This window comes from Biomphalaria glabrata, chromosome 3 (genome assembly GCF_947242115.1).
Source record: "Biomphalaria glabrata chromosome 3, xgBioGlab47.1, whole genome shotgun sequence".
In the NCBI taxonomy this organism is placed as follows: Eukaryota; Metazoa; Mollusca; class Gastropoda; family Planorbidae; genus Biomphalaria; species Biomphalaria glabrata.
In genome coordinates this window covers 31,194,333-31,222,316 of record NC_074713.1, presented here as the reverse complement: position 1 = coordinate 31,222,316, position 27,984 = coordinate 31,194,333, and the positions used below count along the sequence as shown (strand labels likewise).

General features: G+C 38.6%; 1 protein-coding gene across 12 annotated transcripts in view; it reads left to right on the top strand.

Annotated features, from left to right (window-relative positions):
• LOC106073783 (Fanconi anemia group M protein homolog) overlaps window positions 1-27,984 on the top strand; it is a 143,031-nt gene that overhangs the window by 78,105 nt on the left and 36,942 nt on the right. For all 12 annotated transcript variants that reach the window (XM_056024523.1, XM_056024520.1, XM_056024522.1 and 9 more), the window contains 5 exons: window positions 9,890-10,096; window positions 12,324-12,552; window positions 13,336-13,457; window positions 14,536-14,680; window positions 17,342-19,708. In XM_056024523.1, coding sequence (XP_055880498.1) covers window positions 9,890-10,096; window positions 12,324-12,552; window positions 13,336-13,457; window positions 14,536-14,680; window positions 17,342-19,708 — 3,070 coding nt within the window. The remainder of the gene's footprint in view (window positions 1-9,889; window positions 10,097-12,323; window positions 12,553-13,335; window positions 13,458-14,535; window positions 14,681-17,341; window positions 19,709-27,984) is intronic.

Below are 27,984 nucleotides of genomic sequence, written 5' to 3'. Positions count from 1 at the left end.
AAGTTCGCCAACAGAGATTGAAGAGATTAGTGTTAACAATGCACTGATACCCATATTTTAGCATTTTTGCTGACACCATGCCTAGCCCTGGTGACTTTGTTTTTCTTTAGGACTGCAATGGCCATGGTAACCTCCTCTGTTGTTATTGGGTCTGTCTTGACCCTGAGTTCATTATCCGGAGAGGGATCCTTGAATTGTAATTCAAGTCTTGAGACGGTTGGTTAAGGGTCTTTTTAAAGTGCTCTATCCATCTTGTTCTTCTTTCGTTGGCAAAGTTTTGCCTCGTTTGTCTTTTATTGGTGCTCCATGTCCACTCTTTGCTCCTGTGAGATCTTGGACAATACGATGGAGATTCTTTGTGTTATTTCTGCATGCAGCTGCTTGTGCCATGTGCAGGTCCCAAGCCCGGGTGAGAAAGGAGGAGAGTTTGGCATGGGGCTAGTGACCACACCCTGTAAAACCTCAATTGCCACAGAAACAGCAAACTTGAAACTTAAAGAAAATTTTACATGCGGCGAGGGCAACCAACCGCCGATGACAGTGTTGGACCTAACCCAACAGTTACGTACCAATGCTGGCCCAACTTTTAAAAGAGTCTGACACCTACCACTGGACTCGGTTCGGATCACATTGGAAACACTAATTTTAAGCACAAACAAATACACACAAAAAAATAGTGATCACCAAATGGAGAAACCTTTAACAAGATAGATTACACTTGCATCTCCAAATGATGGAGGTCATCTCTATTAGATGTTTGGATCCGCAAAGGAGCGATATTAGCCCAGACCACTACTTTGTCAGTGGCAAATGTAAGCTCCGGCTGAAACGCCAATCGAAATTAGCCACATGATCCCGCCCATTTAATGTAGACAAGCTCAAAGACTGCAATGTTGCAGCACAGTTTCAATTGAAACTAAAGAACCATTTCGAGGCACTTGCAGATGTACCAGAAAAGTGTAACACAGGATCGCAGCCTAGTGGAAGAAGCCTATAGGGATGCAGATCTTTAAGTAAAGAGACATTTTGGCAGGATAAACAGGACTGGATCGAACAGAAGATTCAAGAGGCACAAGCAGCTGCATGCAGAAATGAATTCAGAAATTCTGTTAACAAACTGTGATATGTGCACAAAAATAAAGGACCGCCCCCCCATAGGGTCAGAATGGGGGGGGGGGGTAGCATGCAATCACCCCACCCCATCCAATCGGGCAACATGCTAATGGAGGGGGGGGGGGCAACATAATCTAAAAAATTAATTATAAAAATATGTATTGTCTTTATATGAGAAAAGAGTCCTTGTAATCACAACAAATTCCGTAAGGATCAATAAAGCAGTCTTAGTCTTAAGTAAATATTAACATATGTAAAGAATTCGTATAAAAATGCTGTATTGTCTATATATGAGAAAAGAGTCCTTGTAATCACAACAAATTCCGTAAGGATCAATAAAGCAGTCTTAGTCTTAAGTAAATATTAACATATGTAAAGAATTCGTATAAAATTGCTGTGATTTCTCTTTTAAAGGGGAGGGGCAATTACCTCTAACCCCCCCCCCCCGGCACATCCGCAAGTGGAGCAGTATCATAATCCACACTTTGGTAGTTAGGTGTCAGCGGTATGTTTCCAATGTCCCTTTTCCATTTCAGTATTACATCCAGCCATGGCCAGTGCTCAGATCTAGGATGCCTCAATTAGACACAGTGCTGTCCTAAAATACGTATTAGTAATGCAAAGCTTATGGTATGCAAACAATTCAAGCAGTTTTTGCCCATCCTCATTCATCTTGTTGATTTCAAAAGGCTTAAGGCAGTCTGGCCAGGCAGCATGATGTGACCCAACTCTGACATTGAAGTCTCCTAGAGGAATGTTTGCGATTGCTTCCTTGAGGTCTTCATAGAATATGCCTTTGTCCTCCTGAAGTTAACATAGTGTGGGGGCATAGGCACTATTTAATGTCTCTTTTCCAGATGTTGTCATCATACTTATTAGTAGCCGTTCTGAGCCACAGCCAGATGGACTATCATGGGAAGTTGACTGTTCTTGATAGCAAAGCTTTCGAGTCTCATCCGGTGTTTTTCCTTTCAAAAAGAAAGTGTAATCAGTCTAGCATAGCATGCCGTCATCTGCATGAGGTTTCTTAAAGAGCTTCAATGTCAATGTCTTTAGAGCTCGTCTATGACTGCCATCTTCCTTGTGTTATCAACCTGCCAAAGATCATCTGTGAGACCAGGACACATTGCCCTGACATCCATGTAGGCACCTGCATAACAGAGATTTTCTTTTTCATTTTTCTTTTTCTTCTTTTGTTGCTTGATGTAAGTTTTCAGCCTACTCTTCTGGACCTAATAGTATTCCAGCTAGATTACTCAAAAAACTAAGCAATGAGCTAGCATCAGTGCTCAGGCATCTCTTAATCAGGGACTATTGAGGGATTACATGCATGACATGGCCTAAATTGTGCCAATGTGCCAGAAACCCAAAATACCAAATACCATCTTAATCAGGGCAGAGCACTGAAGGACTGGAAAGAAGTGCTCCCCTATTCAAAAACACATATTGTTCTTACTCCATACCAACTTGGCTTTAGGAAATATAGATCATGTAAAACACAACTAATAGGACTAATTGATTGATTTTCCAAAGGGCTTAGACGAAGTTCACACCATAGATTGCTTAAAAATTAAAATATTTTGGCATTGCTGGTTCATTGCATCAATGGATTTAGGATTTTCTGATAGGTAGAGAACAAACTGTAATAATAAAAGGTCCCAAATCAACACCAATAACAATAAACTCAGGTGTAGAAAAGTCTTAGGTCTAATTAAAATTTACCAATAAAAGTCAAATTATTTGAAGAGGCTTACATAATATATAGAACAAAGCATTAGAGCTTATTAAAAGAAATTTCTATAATTCAAATAAGAACATAAAACTAAAATGTTATTTAACCTTGGTTAGGCCAATAATAGAATATGCATCCTCTGTTTGGGACCCCTCAACTCCAGAAAATATTAAGAAACTGGAACAGATACAAAATAGAGCAGTGAGATTCATAACAAATGTTTGACTAGAGTAACATCTTTAATAAAATCTCTAAATTTAGAAAGCCGCCAGGACACAAAAGTAAAGTAGCAATTATACATAGAACACTGAACCATAATCTTCAAATACCAAAACAAAACCTAATAGAATACTCAGAAAGACACAAAGATAAAGGCACATTCCTCATTCCATATACTAGGACGAATTTGTACAAATGCTTCTTCCCTAGTGCTACTAGAGCATGGAATGGGTTGCCTGTGCCAGCCAGGAAAACCAGTGACTTGGCAGAATTTAAGTCATTGGTTAACATGCATGAGGCGTAGGACACTTGTCCGATGCAGCAGCTGACTGAATTTAACACCTGTATAGCCCTGGTGTGCTCATTCCGAACATCCGAATGGCCCGTCCCCTTGCTGGAATCGGTGGCGGGTGGGGAGCACAGGTGCCTAATTACTAATTATGTACATGGATTAAAAAAAAACAAAAAAACTACTTGCCCCAGAATTGTGTCTGAGCAAGAGACGTTGAATAGAGGCGAAAAAGGAGGAGGCCACAAGAAGCTGTACTACTTGGCCATCATTTCTGGTGGTCAAGTGCACAGAGGAGGGGAAAAGCCTGACAAAGATAAGTCCTTTTCTCATTTACAAGGGACTAAAGTCAGTAGTGGGAGAGCCTAAGAGTGTATCTAAGTTGCACAAATCATCAGAACTTCTCGTAGAAGTTGATAGTAAGATACACTCTGATGGGCTTCTACGATGTAGAAGAATCTGTGATCTCCATGTGGAAGTCATGCCACACAAGAGTCTGAACACCAGCAGATGTGTAATCAGCTCTAAAGACCTGCTGGATAGTTCCGAGAAGGAAATAGTGGAGGGAATTGAAGGAGTCATCCATGCCCGGCGCATTACCAGGCGCAGGGATGGTGAGGATGTCAAAACCGCCACTATTATCCTCACTTTCGAAACTAGGACACCGCCAGAGTATATAAAGGCAGGATACCTACAGTTCCAGTGAGGCCCTACATAACTAACCCTATGAGGTGCTTCAAGTGCCAGGGTTATGGACACGGCGCGGCAGTCTGCAAGAGGAACACTGTGTGTGCCAGATGTGCTGGAGAGGGTCATGAAGACAAGGGCTGCAAAGCTCAGTTCAAATGATGCCCGAACTGTCACGCTGGCCACCCAGCCTACTCTTACAACTGCCCTGTGTGGAAACAGGAGATTGCCATGCAGGAGTACAAGGAAAGAAATGGATGTACAGCCAGTCAAAATCGGATGTATTGGCCCTATTCGGCTTGACAAAAACCTACAACCAGGCTGTGGCTAAAATAGGAAAATCCATAGCCACACAGACGGACACATTGACCCCACCACCCCCTCCTCCTCCTCCAACTCTGAAGAAAACAACGCCACAAAAAACACATCCGAAGAGAAAAGGAAGCCTTGTTGTTATGCTAAAGAACAGGTTCTCTGTGCTCGCTGATGAGTGCATGGAGACTGAGCAGCATGTCAAAACCAACACTCCGGGAGAACCCGAGGACATTATGTCTGACACAGGTTCTCCTCAGAGAACCCAGCCAGACACCCCAACCTCTACTGAGTTAGAGGTTGACCATCTCCCTTATGGGAAAAATCAAATTAGAGAGGATGCCTGAGGTGAGGGAGGAGGACATAGCCTCCGCTCTAATCGGAGGGACCTCCCCTCTCCAGAGAGGACTTCCCCAAAAAGGGGGATGTCCTTCTCTCCATCCAAACCCAAGTCTAAATATAGCAAAGTGACTGGAATAAAGGGAAACCCCTCTGGGGGCCTCCCAAAGCCTAATAGCTCCATGTAGGTTATTTAGAAAAAGCCATGAATTCCAGGATTGTGCAGTGAAACTGTAGAGGCCTCAAGGTCAGTTATAAGGAAATGCAGCTACTGATGGACTCGGAGACTCCTGTAGCTGTCTGCTTACAGGAAACATTTCTGAAAGACAGTATCAGTTTCTAAAACTACAGCTCTTACAGCAAGAATGTTGAGGATGCGGAGAGAGCATCAGGTGGAGTCTGTATCCTTGTGTAGGACAGCATCCCCAATGAGAGGGTAGAACTACAAACCACACTACAGGCTATAGCAGCTAGAATAACCCTACAAAAGGTTATCACTTGCTGCAGCCTGTATCTACCCCCAGGCGCTCCACTAAACCAAACAGACATGGAAGACCTAATAAAACAGCTCCCTCTGCCCTATATAATCCTTGGGGATTTCAATGCTCATAACACTATGTGGGGATCCAACAACACAGAAACAAGAGGTCGTATGCTGGAGGATATTTTCCTCCAACATGATTTATGCATACTTAATGATGCATCACAGACCTACTTGCACTCAGGAACTGGATCTCTCATGTACATTGACCTCACCGTATGTGTCCCCGGACTTCTGAATTTTGTCTGCAGTCTGGATGCCAAAACTTCTGCTAGAGCGGTTAGGAAGTCAGTAATGCGAATCAAAGGGAAAGAATCAAATGCAATAGGGCATTTGAAAAACCAAGGACGAACTGTCACGTCCCCCAGAGAAATAACTGACTGCCTTGCATCCTCAATAGCAGATAAATCATCCACTGCACACTATATGCCAGAGTTCCAAAAAGCCAAAATCAGGGAGGAAAGACACCCCATTGACTTCAAATCAGTGAAAAATGAAGATTACAACAAACCGTTCTTGCTTGAAGAACTGAGGAACTCGCTGGACAAATCACCTGATACAGCACCAGGAGAACATGAAATCCACTATCAGTTCCTCAAGCATCTACCCGAAACCTCATTGGCAATCTTGCTAAAAATCTATACCTGTGTATGGCAAGCATGCGCTTTCCCAAACAGCTGGAGGAAAGCCACTGTTATACCGATACCCAAACCGGGAAGAGAAGGATCTGACCCATCTAACTATCGATCAATAGCACTAACAAGCTGCATGTGCAAAACCATGGAAAGGATGATAACAGTAGGCTGGTCTGGTACTTTGAGAGAAATAAAGTAATCTCCAACTACCAGTGCGGATTCCAACAGGGGCGGACAACAACTGACCACTTGGTAAGACTGGAAGCTTTCATTAGAAATGCACTGCTAAGACGAGAACATCTAGTAGCAGTATTCTTTGATATAGAAAAGGCCTATGATACAAACTGGAAACATGGCATTCTACGTGACCTGGAGCTTATGGGTATTAAGTGACACCTTCCCTGCTTTGTAAGGGAATTCCTAAAAGACCGGAAAATTCAGGTTCGAGTGGGCAACTCCGCTTCTGACACTTATTACCAGGAAATGGGTGTACGCCAGGGCAGCATTCTCTCAGTCACTCTGTTTAACATTAAAATTATAAATGCTCTGTCCCCTAGCATAGAGTGCTCTCTGTATGTTGATGATTTTGTCATTTTTTCTTATGGGAAAAACATGAATACTTTAGAAAGAAAATTACAGTTATGTTTAAACAAACTTCTAAATTGGGCAATAATAATAATAATAATAACTTTATTGTCCGTATGGAAATTTGTCTCACAATTTGTGCATTACACCAAACAAAAAACATTATAATTATAAGAAACCAAAGTGTACATTCACACCAGACTCACTCATAATTTACATGTGACAAAGTTTATACCAGATTGTTCTTATTTAATGATTTGATTGCAAGGGGAACAAAATATAATGGTTTTAAATTTTTGGACTCCAAAACAGTTAGTTTGCATTTTTGTAATTTAAGGGAAATCTACCCAGACCCTGAACACAAAAAGAAGATCCCTGTATTGAAAACTACAAAATTTTTAGGCCTCACTCTAGATTCCAAATTTAATTTTCTTCCCCACATTAAGGAACTTAAGAAGAAATGCCAAAAGTCATTAAACAGCCATACGGACTGGGGAGCTGACAGAGATACCTTGCTGTTACTTTATCGGAGTCTAATCCGATCCAAGCTAGACTATGGATTTGTAATATATGGAGCAGTAAGAAAGTCTTATCTAAAAATAGTGGAGCCCATACAAAATGCTTCCCTGCGACTCTGTGTAAAGGAGAGTAACCCTTGAAGGATTATGGGCACGACATGGCCTAAATTGTGCCAAAAACTCAAAACCCAAACCCTGCATCTCTGTCTCGCGCGTTTCGTACATCACCAATGCCAAGTTTCCACATGGAGGCTGGAGAACTCCCCATGGACATAAGAATGAAAAAGCTTGCAATGCAGTATATAGTCAAGCTAAAATACAACCCCACTAACCCTGCTTTCAACTCCATATTTAACCCTACAGATGTAGAACTATACGTCATACAGCCGTTCGGCCTACGATTGAGAGAACCCATCCAAAATTTAACCTCACCCACCGACCAAATCTCTAAAATAGAAATCCACAGAACCCTCCTTGGTTGATGAATAAATGCAAATTAAATTTATCTCTCCTTAATTTCAAAAAAGAAAATACAACCCAAGCATACTACTTTAGGAAACTGCAGGAGAGCTACGGAGATTGTGGCACCATTTTCACTGACGAATCCAAAATGGATGGAAAGGTTTGCATGCTCTTTTCGGAACAAAACAATCTTCCGTAGACTCCCCGATGGATTCTCCATCTTTTTGGCCGAATAAACATGCAATATCGCTTGCACTAATGGCCGTCAAAGCATCAGAAAGGAGAAAATTTATCATATGCTCCGACTCCAAATCTACATTGCAAGCTTTGGGGCGGATGAAGACTGACATCCCATTGGTACACAAGATCCTAAAGCTAATGGACCAAATAACAGCTGACCATAGGGATGTCACCTTCATCTGGATCCCCTCTCATGTGGGCATAGAGGCCACAGACAGAGAAGCAAAGAGAGTCCGAAATCAAGCTGTCAGGAACCCAAATTTCCTGCTCAGACCTGAGAAAAAGTATTGCCTCTGCCACCTATCGAGAGTGGCAGGATGGGTGGGAGGCTGAGACCCACAACAAACTCAGACAGATTGTGGTGGTTGTCAGGTGGCGGCCCACATCTAAGGGTCTGACAAGGCGTGGTAGCACGACCATGTCCAGACTTAGGATTGGCCACACCTACATTACACACTCCTTTGAGCTGAAGAGAGAGGAGTCCCCAATTTGTGAGTACTGTGACTCTCGCCTCATTGTGGACCTTATCCTCATTGATTGCCCCAGATACCAGGATATTAGGGGAAATTTTTTTGGAGCGCACAACTTAAAAACACTGTTTGATAGTATCGACCCTGAGAAGGTACTGGATTTATCTGGGAGGTGGGGTTGTCTTCAAAGATTTGATTTGTGAAATTGTGAACATATAATATTTACAGATTTTTACTAAATTATTAAATTTCATGATATTTTGAGTTTTTTGTTTTTAAAGTTAAATAAAATAAAAATATGCCATTTCAAATAACTATTTTCTGTTGGAGGCCGGTGTGGACGTATAGAAGCATTAATTACCATTCAATAGCTGCGCTTGGTCGGACACCTATCCCCCATGGCAGCTGACCACATGCCTAAAGCAATCATCTTTGGCTAGCTTAAAGGAGGATGGCATAACAGAGGTGCCTTTGTAAGTGCTGTAAAGATCAACTCTTGTGCCACTTCGCCCTCACTGGCATAGACGAAAGAAGCTGGCAGCAGATGGCCTCTGAAAGAGACAGCTGGACAGCTTTCACAAAGGCTTTGGGGCAAATATTTGAGACTCAAAGTAAACCCATTATTGAAAACTAAGGCACAGAAGATGGAAAGAAAACTTAAATAGACTACCAATGGACAATGGCTTTGTCTGTATGAGATGTGAAAACAATGCAAATCGCAACTGTGAAACGCTGCACTCATCCTTAATCTTCGGAATCTAAGACATTGCCATAATTATATTGAAAACAGACTTTGCCATGAAAGCATTTAGCCATTCTTTATAATGTCAGTCATCGTTTCCAATAGGTGGATTGGGGCACTGAATGTCTAAAAGGAGTGGGGCATGTGACTAGTCAATTTATTTTTCATTATAGCTATAAATTATTATTTCAAAAATAATCAAGAAACACTAAAATATTTTATGTCATCTTTCAATTAGGACCTTTTCAAATGTAAACTGTGCTAGCTTTAATGAACATTCATTATACAAATTTCAATTCCAAACATATTGTAAAACAGAAAAATCTGTTATAATATTTTTCATTACATTCTTTTTCATTACATTCTTAACCCTCGCAGACCCCACTGTATAATTTTATAGTGTTCCCCCAAAATTCCATCTGGCAAAGGGGGCTTGTTGGAAATATTTTGGGTTTGGAAATGGAGGTGCCACTGGTAAAGGTTTGAGAAAATCTGAATTTGATGATCATTTGATAACATTGTTTAGGCCAGGCTCGAGCTGAACAATCTGTTCATTAAAGACATGAATTTAACAATGTGATAATAATAAGAACATTAATATATCCACTTTGGGGTCCACTTCTGAGTTTGAGCTTCCACACAAACTCTCTTTGTAATCTTGTTTATTATAATATTACTGTTAACCTGTTCCCCCCTGACTAACCATTTTTTCTAAGTGCGAAGTAGTGTGATTTTATTTACGCTGTGGAGCGTAATGACCTGAACTATGTGAATGGAACTTGTTTTTAATAACTGTAAAAAATTTAGCTCTCTAGATACTTAGGGTAAATTACCCTTGAGGGACTATGGGCACGGCATGGCCTAAATTTTGCCTATGTGCCAAAAACCTAAAATATCAAATACTTCTGCAATCAGAGAGATAACAGCGACCTGAGAATTGGTGAGTCATTTTCTTTAGTTCTCTCCCACGTCATAACAATATTAAGTAGCATAATTTCTATTCAGGTTATGAAGAAGTTTCGAGAAGGTGGATACAATACATTAGTTTCTACATGTGTTGGGGAGGAAGGTCTTGACATTGGTGATGTTGATCTCATTGTTTGCTTTGATGCCCATAAAAGCCCCATAAGGCTTGTACAGCGAATGGGTAGAACAGGACGCAAGAGAGAAGGCAGAATAGTCATGCTAGTTACAGAGGGAAAAGAAGAAATGGTAAACACATTTTTTTTTAAATTCTGAAATAGTGTAAATATCTGAAACAGTCAGTATGTAAATTTTTTTGCTGTAATGATTATAATTGCAATTTTGTCTTGCTGGCATGTTAGCACCAGCTAAACCAGACATTTTCATGCAGAACATTCAAAAACAGACAATAATATTAATAATATATCTTTGAAGAAAATATTGTCTTACACTTATGCATTACACAAATCAAAGCAATCCCTTTTGAAAATACACTTAAGCATTACCCGGTACACATATCAAAGCAAACCTTTTTGAAAATATAGAGTTTTCTTCACAATTAACACTTCTCAAACTGTGTGTTGTGATGACTGACGAGATGCATGATGTCCTACAAAATGGGAAAGGGATGTTTTTCAATAGACTAAAAAATTTATTTTCATTGTAGTTATAAATCCATGTTGAATATTGACCATGTAATATGTCATTTAAAATAATGTTTCAATAATTAAAATAAAAGATATTGTTTCATCTTCTAAGTAGGTCTTATTAAACTGTGTATTGTTTTCGCAAGATACATTTACATATTAAATATGTTTGTTTAAGAAAACAATTGGTGTTGTGGAAGAGACAAGGGCCAGTGAGCCCTTCCTTCAAATACCAGTATTTGGTACTTTGGAAACCAACTGGAGAATATAATTCCCTGTTTGCCAATCTTAAAAATATTTTCATGATGATGTCACGAAAAACACTACACACACCACATGTTGCCATTAAATTTGATTTAACATGAAGCAAGATAGATTAACAGTGGCTTGTGTTACATTAGCACACACTTATCAGGACTCCAATGTCTATAATGTTCTCATCTCTTTGTCAACATGTAGAAAATCATTCCAATCATGATGGCGACAAACATGAGCTGCAGCAGTGATGCCGGAAATGGGGCATTGGCCTGCTTTGTGACTCTATCAAGCCAAACAAAACTGAAACTTCATTCAGCTGGAAGATTGCACCTGGTCTACTTCTCAACCTAATGCCCTTCAACATGATCAGTAGCTATGTTGCACCTGGTCTACTTCCCAACCTAATGCCCTTCAACATGATCAGTAGCTATGTTGCACCTGGTCTACTTCCCAACCTAATGCCCTTCAACATGATCAGTAGCTATGTTGCACCTGGTCTACTTCCCAACCTAATGCCCTTCAACATGATCAGTAGCTATGTTGCACCTGGTCTACTTCCCAACCTAATGCCCTTCAACATGATCAGTAGCTATGTTGCACCTGGTCTACTTCCCAACCTAATGCCCTTCAACATGATCAGTAGCTATGTTGCACCTGGTCTACTTCCCAACCTAATGCCCTTCAACATGATCAGTAGCTATGTCTTTCCTAAAATTAAAAGAAAAAGTGATCCAACTTTTGAGGCTCTTAAAGCATATTTTCAATAAAATTTTCAAATTATATATCATATTTTGAAAAATGAAATATGTCTTTACTAAAATCCATCTGAGTCCAATATGTCAACTGCCTCACTAGACCAGCAACTTAAACTGATTGATTGACTTACAAAACATTTCTGATTGAAAATTTTTGAGTGATGCAGACAATTGATTTCTACACTCTGTTTCTTGCAGAAACTTTTTCCAAATCTCCGAAAAACTATTGTTACGAATGATCACAATAATTACAAGCACTTTTTTGTATTGACAAAACTTTTTCATTTATGAAACAGATGAAACCCATGTTCTGTAATTGCATTAAGGATGAACATCTAGATTCAGCACTCTTGCAGCCAGATAATAAGTTTGTTTTGTATAAACTTCTCATTAACTATTGTTTGTAATAAAATTGTTTAATTGTTCCCTTATTGTGTATCTTTTCTTTGATGTGCAACATGAGTGTCGGAAATTAAATTGTCTTGTAGGCCAAATAAGGTTGAGAATCACTGACCTAGAGCATTAAGTGTAAGTAATTGCAGGTAATCATGCATCAAATGAACATTTTGTATGTAGGCAAGTAGGATTGTAGTTCATAGCTTTTAATATTCATGCTGAAAATGTCAAAACCTGTTATTGAATGGGTGCACCTTTTTAATGTTTTTTTTTTTTTTAACTGTTTTTATCTGTTGTTGATTTTAATAAACAAAAATGCACCACATGCACATAATCTATTGCAGAAAAATAATAGATATAAAACAAATTAATTGTTTTCACTAATGATGTAACAGGTGTATAATATATTCTCCATTACAGATTTATAATCAGAGTGTCTTGTCCAAGAAAGCTATACACAAAGCTATTCTTAATAGTACCAAATCTCTTAAATTTTATCAAAACAATACTAATGTTGTCAACCCTTCAATGAAACCAAAGTGCCATAAAATGTTCATCACAGTTCCAACCTATTCATTACAAGAAAAGACAAAAACTTTAAAAAGGAAAAAGTCACTGGAAAAATTCATAGATTTTAATAACAAGAGAGGTGAGTCATTAAAAACTTTCTATATCTGTAAAATACCACTCACTGACTGATTGAATTTGGTATCAAGAAATATCAGCATTTGCTGTATGAATTTGCATGAAATTTCATACACAGGTTGTTTTACCTCATAGGTGCTTGCTAAGAATCGATTTTGACAGATTTGCAGCCTGAACACTGCAATCGTGAAAAAACTCAACTTCCTATCAAAGCTTTGTAATTTATTTTCTGTATTTCCTCAAAAGGTTGCAGTCTATATAGAGCTTAAATAGAAACAGCACAAAAATTCTCAATTTTTAAAGCCATTTCTTTCTTTTCCCTATGTCAACTTATTTCTAATTTACCTTACGTCATTTCCGCTTCTAATCAAGGTGAAAAAAAACCTAACCGTAATACCATAAAAAAAAAATAGATCTATGAGTCTATTTCTTTTTATTTCAAGGATATATCTTATGTTATGAAATACAGACATCACTCTCTATATATATCTCCTTTGTAGTTGAAGATGAGCATATTTCTCATTTGCTATTAACTCAAAGATGGCTAAGGAGTCAAATCCTTGATTTAAAAAGCCTGCCACATATATGGCATGGGTAGGTTTTGTCTGCTGCAGAAATAACTACTTTTTTTTCTGAGATTTTTTAATATCTGCATTTTTTGCTGATGCCTGATCTCCATGCCTATTAAATTGAAACCTAACACTCACAGCTTCACAGTCTGTTGAATGTTTGTATATAGTGGTTAAAATTTATTTCAGTAGGTAATTATATTTTGCTTTACTCTCAGATGAAGTCTCACAATTATTTCATAAAGAATACAGCTCAATTAAAGAAGAGTTTAGTATTGTCACCACTTTGGCTAAAATTGTACCAAGACCCAAGTTAATTTGCATTGATTATTATAAAAAGGTAAAAAAAATCTTTACCGGTATTTAATTTTAAACTAAAAAAAACTATTTTTGCCAAAGGTAATCTAGAAACTACTTGTTTTTATCTTCTCTTCTTTTTTTTCCTTTAGACATTGTAGCCTACATTGAATAAGTTAACTTATCCATATACTAATAATTTTAAACAACTGTATTAATTATTTATTTTGTCATTTAATCACATCTTTTTTAAATTTAAGATAAAATATTACAATATATTTCCACCATTATTTTAATTTTACTAGACTATTTTCTTTCCATAGCCATTGTTACGTTTTAGGGTTCAAAAATATTTACAAATTTTCCAGTTCCTGTTCTCTCATTATACAGCTGCCTTTACATGATGCACAATCTACTGTTTATGCTCAATATAAATGAAATGATAATTCACAGAGCTTACCAGATGCATGGATTCTAAAATGCTAATCAGGGTCATACAGTTGTTGGTGGCCTCCTTCAGTCAATGAACGACTATGGTTCATCTCTGGTAGATGGTTCATCTTGTTTATCACTAAATAATTTATTAGAGCTCTGTTCTTGAGAGTCGGTCAGTCCATGAAGACTCTTTACTATCCCTCCACCTCTTACAAGTATACTTTCCCTTTTGATACCTGTCAAATTTGACTTAGAAGTCACTTTAGTCAATTTTACTGAACACCTAGCCAAGGCACACCCCTCTTCCCCTGTATTTTGCATTATTTTGGAAGGCATCATGTGATGTTGCCACACTGGGCATCATATGCCCTAGCTATGCCACTGGTTAGGGTTTACATAGGGTTAATGTTTGGCCCCCCCTTCAAAAGTTCTGGATCTGCTACTGTGTAGGCTTTAAGCAAAAATTGTTCTGACCATAGCTAATGCCCAGGCAGTCTCTTCATGACTGAAGGAGGTCATAGACAGAATGAATATGCAGAGAATAGACTCATTTGTTTCATAAATATAATTTTTTGCTAGGGATGTATGAAAAATGATTTTTTTTCTGTTGGGCTAAATGAAAACTCTGAGAATTAATAGAACTAATTTATTTTATTGTATGCTTGTGCAATGGAATTTTTCTTCAGGCTAACTGCTGCTCAAGCTCAACATCCATCATAAATTTTTGTGAATGGATGCCTTGGCAAAACATATTGCAGAAAACTTTCCTTGTGAGCCACTCATTACATAGCATTCACTTAGTGGAGAATTTAAAATTTATTGACTTACAGTGTAAGTAATTTTTTAAGGAAAAATTTCATATAATTTTGAGAAATTTTAGTGGGTTCTATTTAATTAAATGAAAAATATGACATTGTCTTCATGTCCAAAGCTATGCATATACAGTTGTGAGCTATATATGTTTTAAGAATAATGCAAAGAAAACAAATTTAAGTTCTGCATATGTCTTCAGTGGTCTCCTTAATATCTCAAAAGAATGTCATGCCAAAATTTCTGTTATACAGTTGTTGTTTTTAATTTTCTTTCCTTAAGGTTTTAAATCCAGGCTTCCTTCAAAAAGACTGTATAGCAGATTTGGTCTCTCTCTCTCTATCCGTACAATAATCTATATTTACCAAGAAGAAGACCTGGGTGCTATGTAGAAATGATTTGCATTAATGGGTTCTTTGATGATGTGCTCAATCAAGTCTCTCTTTAATTCCTAGTCAAATGCTTGTGTCAGAATAGTCAAAATTCTCCTGACTGTTGGACATTTCATGTTGATGACTTTTGTTCCAAAAAAGAGGTCGGGGACAAGATGATCTTCTAAATGTGAAGGTCATTTTAAGATGATCATGCTTATTACAGACGTTGTGCACTATATTAGTATTGTCTGTTGAACCATTTGGGCACAATGCAAGATTTGTTGACCATCTTTCTCCATTCCTCTGTCTTTTGCCTTAGATCGAACCTCTTTCAATGCCAGGGCCATCCATTATTTTATGTTGTCTTCCCATTGCTTGCTCTGTCTGGTTCTTCATTTTCCTGCTACTGTTCCTAGAAGGGAGGAAGACCTTGTAATATGGCCATAGAATTTCAGCTTGCATTTTTTATGATAGTTAGCAGGACATCATGGAGTCCAATTTCTGCAGTAACCCTATCTCTAATCTCTTGGTTAGTGATGCAGTCTTTAAATTAAAGTTTTGAAAGTGCTGCTGTGGACTATGCAATTCGAGCCAGTAGTTCAGGTTTCGTTCCGTCATCTGAGACACAAAAGCTCTGAGGTATTTGAAACTACTGACATTAGTCAGATTTTCACCACCAATGCCCCTTTTAAAGCCCTGTTCGCCATTAGTCATAATTTGTTGTTTTTTTTGCATTTATTTGCTTACCATTTGCTGCGGAAGTCTTGTCTATGCGCATCACAAAGTCATCTAGTTCTTCTGTCCCTGCTAGACCATCTATGTCATCCGTGAAGCGCAAGTTAGTTATTCTTCTTCCTCCAATGCTTACAGTACCTTCATAGCCCTTGAGCTCATCTTCCATAATCCTTTCAAGAAAGACATTGAAATGTGTTGGTGAGAGTAGGCAGGCTTGTCTTACTCCAACTGTAGTTTTAAGAATAAAAATAAACTCCATAGAATACTAACTGCTGGTAAAGTCATTGGAAAAAAACAAACCCCATTCAGGCAGCTGTTTGAGACAAACATCCATAAAAAGCTAAAAAGATTCTATAAATAAAAAATCACCCTTAGGATCAGGATTTTGTGATTTTACCATCACAAAAGACATACAAGACACAGATAGCAAAGACAAACAGACATAAACACTCTTTTGTTCCCCTGGGAATCAAATCATTAAAAAGAAACAATCTGATATAAACTTTTCACATGTAAATTATAAGTGAGTCTGGTGTAAATGTACATTTTGTTTTTTTATAGTTACAATGTTTTGTTTGGTGTAATGCATAAATTGTAAGACAAATTTTCTTTATGGACAATAAAGATTATTATTATTGTTATTACTAAACCAGTCTCCAATATTATTGTTGAAGTGCACCACACTGGTGAGTGAATGGATCCAGGGTTTGGGCCATTCTCCTGACTGCCAGATCTTGTTAGAAATCATAAAAAGTGTGTTTATCATAGTTCATATGTCCCTCACATACTTATATTGGCCAGTGCTGCCTTTTTATTTATAAGATTTAATTTTTCCTTACCAGGATGAATAATACGTTCTGATTGCAAGAAAAATGTCAATATCAACCCGCCCACCCACCCTTTTTTGTTTACGCTAACAATTTTTTTACTTATGCTCTACTTACTATGAGTAAAAGGCCTTGTAGATGCCAGGAGAAAGAATTTCTTAAGCTCAGAATGCAGGAAAACACTTGGCATACAGGTTCTGCCTTGAACCCCACTGTAGGGCTTAGAGCACTCCCCCAGACCTCTCTCTTGCTGGATGTAGTGAGTTAGAACTTTTTCTAGTACACAAAAAAGCTTAAAAAAATTATTTTTTTTAACCAGAAAATTGTGTAATAATTATGTTTCTTATCTTTTTCGTAACATTGATAACTATCCCAGACCCTATAGGGGGAGCCTATAGTACTCCTCCCAATCACCAGCTGGCTAGGGGGAAGGGGATATGAATTTTTATCATTTAGGGAAGCGCCACCCATGAAAGTTTGAGAAACGCTACTGTAAATAGTAACATACACATTTACATACACATTCTAGCGGTACATTTATTTCAAAACTATGAGTTCAGTTTTTTTATTAATATTTTTTTGTTTCTTCATTGTCAAGCTTAATCAAATGTACCTGTAGCCATAAATTGCATTCCACATGCTGATTAATTAAATGCTTTATATTTCTTTCGTTTTCATTTGGACATAAAATAATAAAAACTGAAATTATATTCTAAGCACAAACATTTCTCTTTTTTTTTTTCCAGATACCATTGGAAATTCAGATGATTTTTATGGCTTAGAAATGAGTAGAATCAATACTGAAAAAGTAAAGACAATTGGACAGAGTAGCATTGTGTCTTTTCTGAACACAAGTCAGTTGAAAGTTTGTAGGCTTGATCCAAATCTTGCAAATGAAGACAAAACTTGTCAAAATACACCTACTGATAAATTTGATTATCAAAATACAAGTGACATTTCAGTCAATTTTGCTAATGCTATTCTGGTTAGCAGTGAAACCCAGAAAGATGAGAAAGCACAAGTAAAATTTGGTATGGACAACACATTAAAAGAAACAGCTACAAGTCAGAAGTCAAAGAAGAGAAGAATCACTAAATCCTTTCCCATTAACAATTCAAAAATAAGGTGTTTATCTCCTAAAAACACATTAAAGCATAAAAACATTTTGAAAAAATATTTAAAAGATAGTTTACTTCAGAGTAAGGCAGGAAAAGCTTCAGAGACACAACTAAAATCCAAAGTGACAAAGCCAATAATAAAAAAGAAACATTTAGAATTGGAAAATGAGAAAGTAGAGACTTTTGGGACTTCATTTGGAAAGAGTCAATTAGGAAAAGTAAATATAACAGACAGATTTACTTATATTGTAACTGAACCTGATCTTGTTCACAATTTTATTCTGTCCTCACCTGACATCTCCAATGTAAAATATTTATTTAACAATTTAAAGTCTAGCTCAGACTTTGCTGATGTTGATCTGGAGTTCATTGAAAAATGGAAAAAAACAGAGAAAGTATCTTGTGAAAAATTGTTAACAAAGTTACACAATAACCTATTACTTAAAGATACTTCAGAAGTATTAGAAATATCTAACCGTAAGCTAAATTCTAGCAATATCTTCAAGGAGACAGATAATGAGTACACTCTGCTGAAAGACTCACATGCAGCCATTAGTCCTTTGTTTAAAAGTATATCTGTGGAGAAAAACAAGGACATAGCAAGAGTATCAACTTGCATAAATACAACACAAACTCATAGCAAATATTTATCTTTAAAAGAAAAGCCTACAAAAAGAGCAGCCACTAAGTTTTATGAAGATATAGATTGTAATGATAAATTAAAGCTGGAATCTGGCAATGCCAAGGTGAAACCTCACCAAGCATCAAATAATAAACAAGCTTTAACTGATTCCTTATTTTCAGAATGTCTAGACATAAAACAGAGTCCCAAATTAAAATATTTGGAAAACCTTTATCAGAATTTAAATACTACTAGCCTCTTGAGCCATACGCAGGCTATGGATTTTTTGTGTGCCAGTTCTTGTGAAGGATTTTTAGAAAATATAAACCATTCAGCTGATTTTGATCAAATGAAAAAAATATGCTTCCCAGATTACAATTTGTCCGTCTCATTAGAAAAACATATTCAAGCTAAAAAGTTAACCACATCGATGTCAAAGTATAGCAACCCTAACAGTACAATTGAAAAATTTAAAAATAAATTGACGGATGTCTCTTTGCCCCACTGCCTGACTACAGAAAAAAGAGAATCTATCAATGTTCCTTTCAGTTCATTGGATCATAATGAGACACCCCTTTTTGATTTAGGCTTTGATTTGAAAGAGGATTTAATTTCCTCAACATCCGGTAAACAGTTTTTAAGTAAACATTTGAAGAAAGAAGTGGATGGATCACATGTACACGTAGATTCTTCTATTCTCGCAAATAGATTATTTACCCAATTTAATGACTTCAACAGTGTTCAAGTGCCGATACAAGATAAAAGTCAGACTGTCATTCAAGAAATGTACCCATCATTAGTTAGGAAGGAGGTTCCTGAGAAAGTGTCACCTGATACTGATTTGCAAAAGTCACCAGAGCCTGGTAGGGATTTCATCATCTTTAATACCGGTACTTCAGAAAAAGTTACTGTAACTCCAGTCAATGAGAACATAGGAAATAAATATAGTGGGACTAAGAAAATAGGGAAGCCTTTAGCTTGCCAATCATATCTTGCTAAAAAATGTAGACTACATTTCAGCGAGAAGAAAAAACACTTTAATGAAAAAGTTATGGTCAGTACAGGATGTAGAAAAGGCATATCACTCAAAAACAAAAGCTTCAAGCACATAACTGATGAATCAGTTGAAAACAATTATGTTGATAAGGCAGCAAACCTTAAGGTGGATATAGAACATGAAGAAAAGGAGGTGAAAACGACAGTAAAAGCTACAAAGAAATTATTTGAAAAAACAGCACGATCTAGCCTGTTTGGTAGTGTAATTAGAAAAGAATTAAAAGCAAGTACACCTATAAAGAGGCATAATGCAAAATCAGAAATAACAGATGTCATTATAAATCTAACACCAATTGAAAAAGTGTATCCACGTGATGGTAAGTGATATTCCGATAAAGTACTTTTAAATTGCAAATTTTGTGCATTTATAGGGTTAATATTTGATTCAATGGAGTGGTAAAGTTTTTAATAAAGATAGAAATGAAAAAGAAAACAAAACCAATTTTTAAAATAACTTTTAAAAAGTTGCAAAAAAAAACTTTTTGATACAATTAATAATAAGTTTTTTCTTCGAGTCCGAAGAATAATGAGAAATGCAGTATTTTCCGTGGCTTCGCAGCCCCAGCTATGACCTACATATTTTGCCACACAGGGCAAGCATAACCATTGTCCCCAGGTGGTCGATTTAGATTTTCTTTTGGTCTCAAATATGTATCCCGCGGCCTTTGTGAGTGACCTCCAGCTGTCTCGTTGTGAAGCCGCATTCAACTAGGTGCTCTCTTCTATGTCAACTAAGCCAAGTTGGCGCCTAAGCTGGTGTTTAAAGCGTTTCTGAGGGGCAATTCTGTTACGTCAACCACCTTTTCGCTCACCAAAAAAGACTGCTTTTCGCATACGTTCGTCCCCCATACGGGATACGTGCCCTTCCCAGCGTAACTGTTGGACCATAAGATTTCCCTCTATACTAGTCTATACTGTCCATACCGGCGTTCGCAAGGACATCGCTGTGTGTATTGCTGTCTTGCCACCGTATGTTCATGATGGAGCTCAAGCATCTTTGGTGAAAGCGTTCAAGTAGTCTTTGTTGCTTTCTGTATAATACACCTGTCTCAGATCCATATAGAAGGTTTAGAGAATTACTGCTTGATAGACACTTTTGTTTTTGTAGGCAGGCAGAGCGATTTATTCCGCCAAACTCTCGCCTGGAGGAGTCCAAAATCACTACTGGCCCTGGCCAGATGGTTATCAACTTCCTTGAAAGCGAGGTGTCATTCGATACTATGCTTCCTAGATATGTGAAGTGGTCTACCACGTAAAGGGGACGTCCATTTACGGTGATCTTTGGGGCTGAGTAGGTTTTATTGGGTCACTTCTGGAGCATGAATTCTGTTTTCCCGAGGTTTATAGATAAACAGAAAGGCGGCAGGTATGCGAATTCGTTGACCGCGATCTGGAGATTATGTTCATTGTGGGCTAGCAGGGCGCATTCATCGGTATAGAGAAGTTCTGTTATGACCATTACTTTGTTTTTGTATGGGATAGTAGATGTCGAAGATTGAACACATTGCCGTCTGAATGAAAGCTGATGTAGATGCTTACGTACAATCGCTGCCTCATTTGACCCAGCATAACGCCAAAGAAGATAGCGAATAGAGAAGGAGCAAATACACACCCCTGCTTCACGCCATTTTCTATATATACAAATGATCAGATAGGTCACCATTGTGTCTAATCTGGCCTTTTTGTCCCACATGAAACTGCTTGAAAATGGATAGGAGCGTAGTTGGACACCCGAGCCTGGCCTAAATCCTCTTATAAAGACAGCACACTATTTTTCCTTGGCACAGTCTGCAAAAGAACTCAGAGATCAGCAGCAAAAAGAAGAAGACTCTATTTCTACTATATTTATAACCTAGAAATATATTCTAGAATTAGATCCATAGGTGTACTGATTCTATAGTTACCATTCGAATTCAACTTGAATATTTATGATTATATAGACTACAGATTATAACTAGATTTTATAGATTTAGGGCCATTGTGACAATGCCCATGGCATGTGTGAGATCAATTTTTCAAAGCAACCATAATTAATGGACTTCATCTAAAACAAGTTTATTCATATATGGTCGTGCGTTTTGCGCGCTGGACTGTCGTTCGGATTTATCGATGGTCGAGGGTTCAAATCCTGCCCGCTCCCATCCCCCGTCATCCTTCGGGAGGTTTGCACTAGGAATTAAACTATCTTCAACTCTGAAGGAACATCCGAAACGTAAAACATTAGAAAACAAACATGCCATTTTTTTTTTATAAGCTTAGCATTATTTTGGACCAATGTCTCACAACGGCTGATAAGAGAAATCAGGTATAAACATCAGGAGAAAACACGACCCCTTAACTCAAGAAAATATTAAGAAAATAATACAGTCACAAAATAGACAGTGACATTCGTAACAAACGAATATTCGCAATTGATTACTGTAACACCTTTTTAAAAACACCTTTAAAAAATTATTAAAAGTTAAAAAATTAAAGTTTTAAAATCACTACAATTTTTATTTCTACAATTATTTTTTTGTGTGTGAAATTGTGTATCGGAAAATGCGGGCTACTCCTAAAATAAATACACAGATCTTGGGTAAAACACTCATCAAATAAAGTACTGTAAAAGTGCAGTTTCACACATTTGTTTCAGGTCTTTTCTTTTTATAGCCTCTATCAGGTTTGATTCCAACTACCCGTATTTTTTTGCAGATATTTTTTTTCTATCAGGTACACTTTAATTCACAGCCTAATAATCTCAGTTTAATTTAAAATGATAGCTGAAAGGGGTACTTCCGTCCCAGTTTATTATTCTAGTTTTAAACCAAAGCAACGAAACGCGTAAGCGCAACAAAGCCCATTAGTTTGATCAGTCTTGTAATTAAAATTTGCCGTCCCGAGACATGACGTTAAACTGCGCTCCTCTTTCCTTAGCACTTTTGGAGCTCAAAAGTGCCCTACTTCTTTTCTATCATTGTGTCTGCCTCCTCTTTTCCTAAGTCTGCCTTCATTGATCATCACACTGTCTCCTTAACTTTAAATTCTCACTACGTCCTAGACCAGTCCGTTTGCCGTGGACTGCGACGGGTAAGGAGGGATAAAGAGATCCTGTTGTTTGAGTGGTGACTATCTGAGGATAAACCACAACGCCGTATTGAGACAAAAAAAGGAGGAGGCCACAAAAAGCTGTACTACCTGGCCATCATTTTTGGTGGTCAGGTGCACAGAGGAGGGGAAAAGCCTGACAAAGCTGAGCCCTTTCCTTATCTATAAGGGACTCAAGTCAGTAGTGGGAGAGCCCAATAGCGTGTCTAAGCTACACAAATCAATGGAACTTCTTGTAGAAGTAGATGGCAAGACACACTCTGATGGGCTTTTAAGATGCAGAAGACTCTGTGATCTCCAAGTGGAAGTCATGCCACACAAGAGTCTGAACACCAGAAGAGGTGTAATCCGCTCTAGGGACCTACTGGAATGTTCCGAGAAGGAATTAGTGGAGGGCATTGAAGGAGTCACCCTAGCCCGGCGCATTACCAGGCGTAGGGATGGTGAGGAGGTCAAAACCGCCACTATTATCCTCACATTTGGAACTAGGACACCGCCAGAGTATGTGAGGCCCTACATACATAACCCCATGAGGTACTTCAAGTGCCGGGGTTATGGACACGGCGCGGCAATCTGCAAGAGGAACACTGTGTGTGCCAGATGTGCTGGAGAGGGTCATGAGGACAAGGGCTGCACAGCCCAGTTCAAGTGTCCAAACTGTCACGCTGGCCACTCAGCCTTCTCCAAGGACTGCCCTGTGTGGAAACAGGAGGTTGCCGTGCAGGAGTACAAGGCAAGAAATGGATGTACCTTCAGCCAGGCGAAATCGGCTGTATTGGCCCTACCCAAGGGCCTATTCGGCTTGACAAAGACCTACGCCCAGGCTGTTGCTAAGATAGGAAGATCCATAGCCACACAGACGGACACATGGACCCCACCACCCCCTCCTCCTCCTCCAACTCAAAAGAAAACACCGCCAAAGAACACACCTCCGAAGAAAAAGGAAAGCCCTGTTGTCATGCTAAAGAACAGGTTCTCTGTGCTCGCTGATGAGAGCATGGAGACAGAAAAACATGTCAAAACCAACACTCCGGGAGAACCCGGAGACATCATGTCTGACACAGGTTCTCCTCAGAGAACCCAGCCAGACACCCCAACCTCTACCGAATTAGAGGTTGACCAACTCCCTAAGGGGAGAAATCAAAGCGGAGAGGATGCCCGAGGTGAGAGAGGAGGAAATAACCTCTGCTCTAACCAGAGGGATCTCCCCTCTCCAGAGAGAAAGACTTCCCCCAAAGGGGGGTTTTCCTCCTCTCCATCCAAACCCAAGAATAAAAATACCAAGGTCACTGGAATAAAGGGAAACCCATCCGGGGGCCTTCCAAGGCCAAATAGCTCCAAGTAGGTCATCTAGAATAAGCCATGGATTCCAGAATTGTACAGTGGAATTGTAGAGGCCTCAAGGCCAATTATGAGGAAGTGCAGCTACTGATAAACTCTGAGACTACTGTAGCTGTCTGCTTACAGGAAACATTTCTGAAAGATAGCATCAGCTTCCGAAGCTACAGTGCTTACAGCAAGAATGTTGAGGATGCAGAGAAAGCATCAGGTGGAGTGGAGTCTGTATCCTTGTGAAGGATAGCATCCCCCATGAGAGGGTAGAACTACAGACCACACTACAGGCCGTAGCAGCTAGGATAACCCTTCATTAAAGTTGTACCCCTAACCTCTACAAATCCAATACGGCCTAGCAAACCATGGTTTGATACAGCTTGCAAAAGTGCTATTCGCGATAGGAAAAAACGACTGGCTGCATTTATAAAGAATCCTTCCCATGAAAACCTAAAGCTATTCAGGATAGCTAGAGCAAAGGCTAGACAAACCATACAGTCAGCCAAAAGGAATTCCTGGAGAAGTTTTGTCGGCAGTCTGGATGCCAAAACTTCTGCTAGAGCGGTTTGGAAGGCCGTAAGGCGAATCAAAGGGAAAGAATCAAATGCAATAGGGCATTTGAAAAACCAAGGACGGCTCTGACCCAGCTAACTATCGACCAATAGCACTAACAAGCTGCATCTGCAAAACCATGGAAAGAATGATTAACAGTAGGCTGGTCTGGTACCTGGAAAGGAATAAAGTGATCTCAAACTACCAGTGCGGATTCCGGCAGGGGCGGACAACAACTGACCACCTGGTAAGGCTGGAAGCTTATATTAGAAATGCATTACTCAGAAGAGAACATCTAGTAGCTGTATTCTTCGATATAGAAAAGGCCTATGACACAACCTGGAAACATGGCATTCTACGTGACCTGGCGCTTATGGGGCTTAAGGGACACCTCCCCCGTTTTGTGGAGGAATTCCTGAAAGATCGAAAATTTCAGGTCCGAGTGGGCAACTCCGCTTCTGACACTCATGACCAGGAAATGGGTGTACCCCAGGGCAGCATTCTGTCAGTCACCCTGTTCAACATTAAAATAAATAGCATCATAAATGCGCTGTCCCCTGGCATAGAGTGCTCTTTGTATGTCGATGACTTTGTCATTCTTACTTATGGGAAAAACATGAACACCTTAGAAAGGAAATTACAGTTATGTTTAAACAAAATTCAGGGTTGGGCAAACTATAATGGTTTCAAATTCTCAGACTCCAAAACAGTAAGTATGCATTTTTGTAATCTAAGGGGACTCCACCCAGACTGTCAAAGACTCATTTTCATGCTAAATGTACCCAAGTCCTGGACAATATCATAATGACACATACAACGATAAAATAAGATTCAGAATGCCACTTTACCGACATATAACATCTTTAATTCCATTATTTTCACTCTCATACAGCAAAAATAGTTAGAGTCTACACTTAGACTATATATCCAAAAAACCAACCGTCCTGCACTAGGAACAAAAAACACACCCCTTATCATGAGTTACATTATGTTTTTCAAAACATCTCACCAAATAAAAACAACCCAAAACAATAACAGTTTTGAAACCAACAACCTGGATTGCCCCCCTTCTCCTCTACAGTAAACAGGAGACCCAGGCTGACCAGAACTCAGTCCTGACACAGACCCTGAACTATTTATACACAAAAAGAAGATCCCTGTCGTGAAAACTACAAAATTTTTAGGCCTCAGCTTAGATTCCAAATTTAATTTTCTCCCCCACATTAAGGAACTTAAGAAGAAATGCCAAAAGTCATTAAACATACTAAGAGTACTCAGCCATACGGACTGGGGAGCTGACAGAGATACCTTGCTGCTGCTCTATCGGAGTCTAATTCGATCCAAGCTAGACTACGGATCCATAATATATGGAGCAGCAAGGAAGTCGTACCTAAAAATACTGGAACCAATACAAAATGCTGCCCTGCGTCTCTGTCTCGGCGCGTTTCGTACATCACCTATCCCAAGTCTCCATGTGGAGGCTGGAGAACTCCCCATGGATATAAGAATGAAAAAGCTTGCAATGCAGTATATAGTCAAGCTAAAATCCAACCCCACGAACCCTGCTTTTGACTTCATATTTAACCCCACAGAGGTAGAATTATACAATCGAAGGCCTAACGTCATACAGCCGTTGGGCCTTCGAATGAGAGAACCCATCCAAAATTTAACCCCACCCATTGACCAAATCTCTAAAATAGAAACCCCTCAGAATCCTCCTTGGCTAATGAATAAACCCAAATTAAATTTATCCCTCCTTAATTTCAAAAAAGAAAATACAGACCAAGCATACTACAAGTCCACTTTAGGGAACTGCAGGAGAGCTACGGAGATTGTGGCACCATCTACACCAGTGATTCCCAAAGTGGTCCATATAGACCCCCAGGGGTCTACGAAGACCTCCAAGGGGTCTACGAAATTAAAAAAATAAATTGGGGGTCTATGAGATGTCCACGGGGGTCTACGGTAATAGATTTCATTTAAGCAGGTCGTAACTTAATTTTCACATTCCATTAATGTAATTATTTCATACACTAATATACGATTTGTACCCGAGTTAATCCTTTCAATATTTATCCTGCTATTGAAACGAAACATTCTTGTATTCAATTTCAATACTTATTTAAATAGCTTAATTTTGTCTACATGTAACTAATATTTAAAAAAAAAAAAGAAATGTAGACAGTACAGCGTTAATTATTTAAAATTGGGATTCATTCCTTCCTTGTCAAACAACAGTTGCCTAAGTGACTTTTATGACGATATGAAACCAGTTACGCTAGAGGATCATCTGAGACAATGCCACCCTGACAAAAATTAAGATTTGAACAACTTTCGAACACTCAAAGTTCAGAATAGACCCACTAATTCTCTGTTCGACATCATATAGAGAAGATTTTGGTTTGTGAGCGTCTTTCAAGATTTCTTTACTTTACTTTACCTATAGCAAAATACGGAAAACAGCAAAGGTCAAACATTGTTATTACCTTTTTACAAAATCCTACATCTGTTACTATTAAAAGAATTTCTTTAAGCGACAATACAGTTTAAGGTCGCTTCGGTGGCATGAGTTATAAAATTAAAACCTTCTTATGTAAATCTTTGCAAAAGATATAAATACAGTTTGGTCAGACAAGGTGTAGTGCTGTGTGCTACAAACTGTCTAATGGTCACCATCTTATCTCATCTCATCTATGCCTGTGGTCCTTTCTGGGCATAGAACACCAACCAGCTTTTTCCAGGTATCTCGGTTCTGGGCGAGACTCTCCAACTGTCTCCACGTCTTGCCCATCTGCTTGGCATCTGCTTCCAAATCGCGGTGCCATGGTAAAGCTCAAGCAGCCTTCCATTAGCTAAAGAACACCTGGGGATCTAGGGAAAAAAGCACCACCACCAAGATTAGGCTATGTAACACAATTGTTAAGCCGATACTACTTTATGGAGAAGAGACCTGGAGAACCACCATCACCACCATGAAAACAATCCAGGTATTCATCAATAGCTGCCTGAGGAAGATTCTTATTATCCGATGGCCAGACAAGATCTCGAATGAGGAACAGTGGCAAAGAACAAAGCAGCAGCCCATTGAAGTAGATATCCTTCAGAGACGCTGGAGATGGATAGGTGACACCCTTCGCCAGCCTGCATCCAGCATAACATGGCAAGCCCTAGCCTGGAACCCACAAGGAAAGAAGAAGAGGGGACGGCCCAGGGATACATGGCGCGAATGGTCACTGTCTCCTTATATTTCCTTAAGGTTGACCGACGAGACCTGGTTTAGGCTCCAGTTACTCGCCTTTGCCCCTCTTTTGTTAATAAAAACAGTTCCGCAGATTTAATATTTGAGCAACACGTGAAAGATCAAGAAATACACGAGAAACTGCTCTTTGCGAAACCTTTTACAATGATACTTAAGGAACATTAATTAATTAATTAATTAATATTTAATGAATTGAAAGACTAATTCATAGAAAAACAGATTTGTGTATAAAACATTATATCCGTAGTTGTGTAGTTTTAAATTACTATTTCACTCTTCAACGCACTACAGTTAGAAATTTGTTTAAAAATAATGTTGATGAATTTGCAAAAATTTGCAAGTTGAGTAGGGGGTCTACCGAAA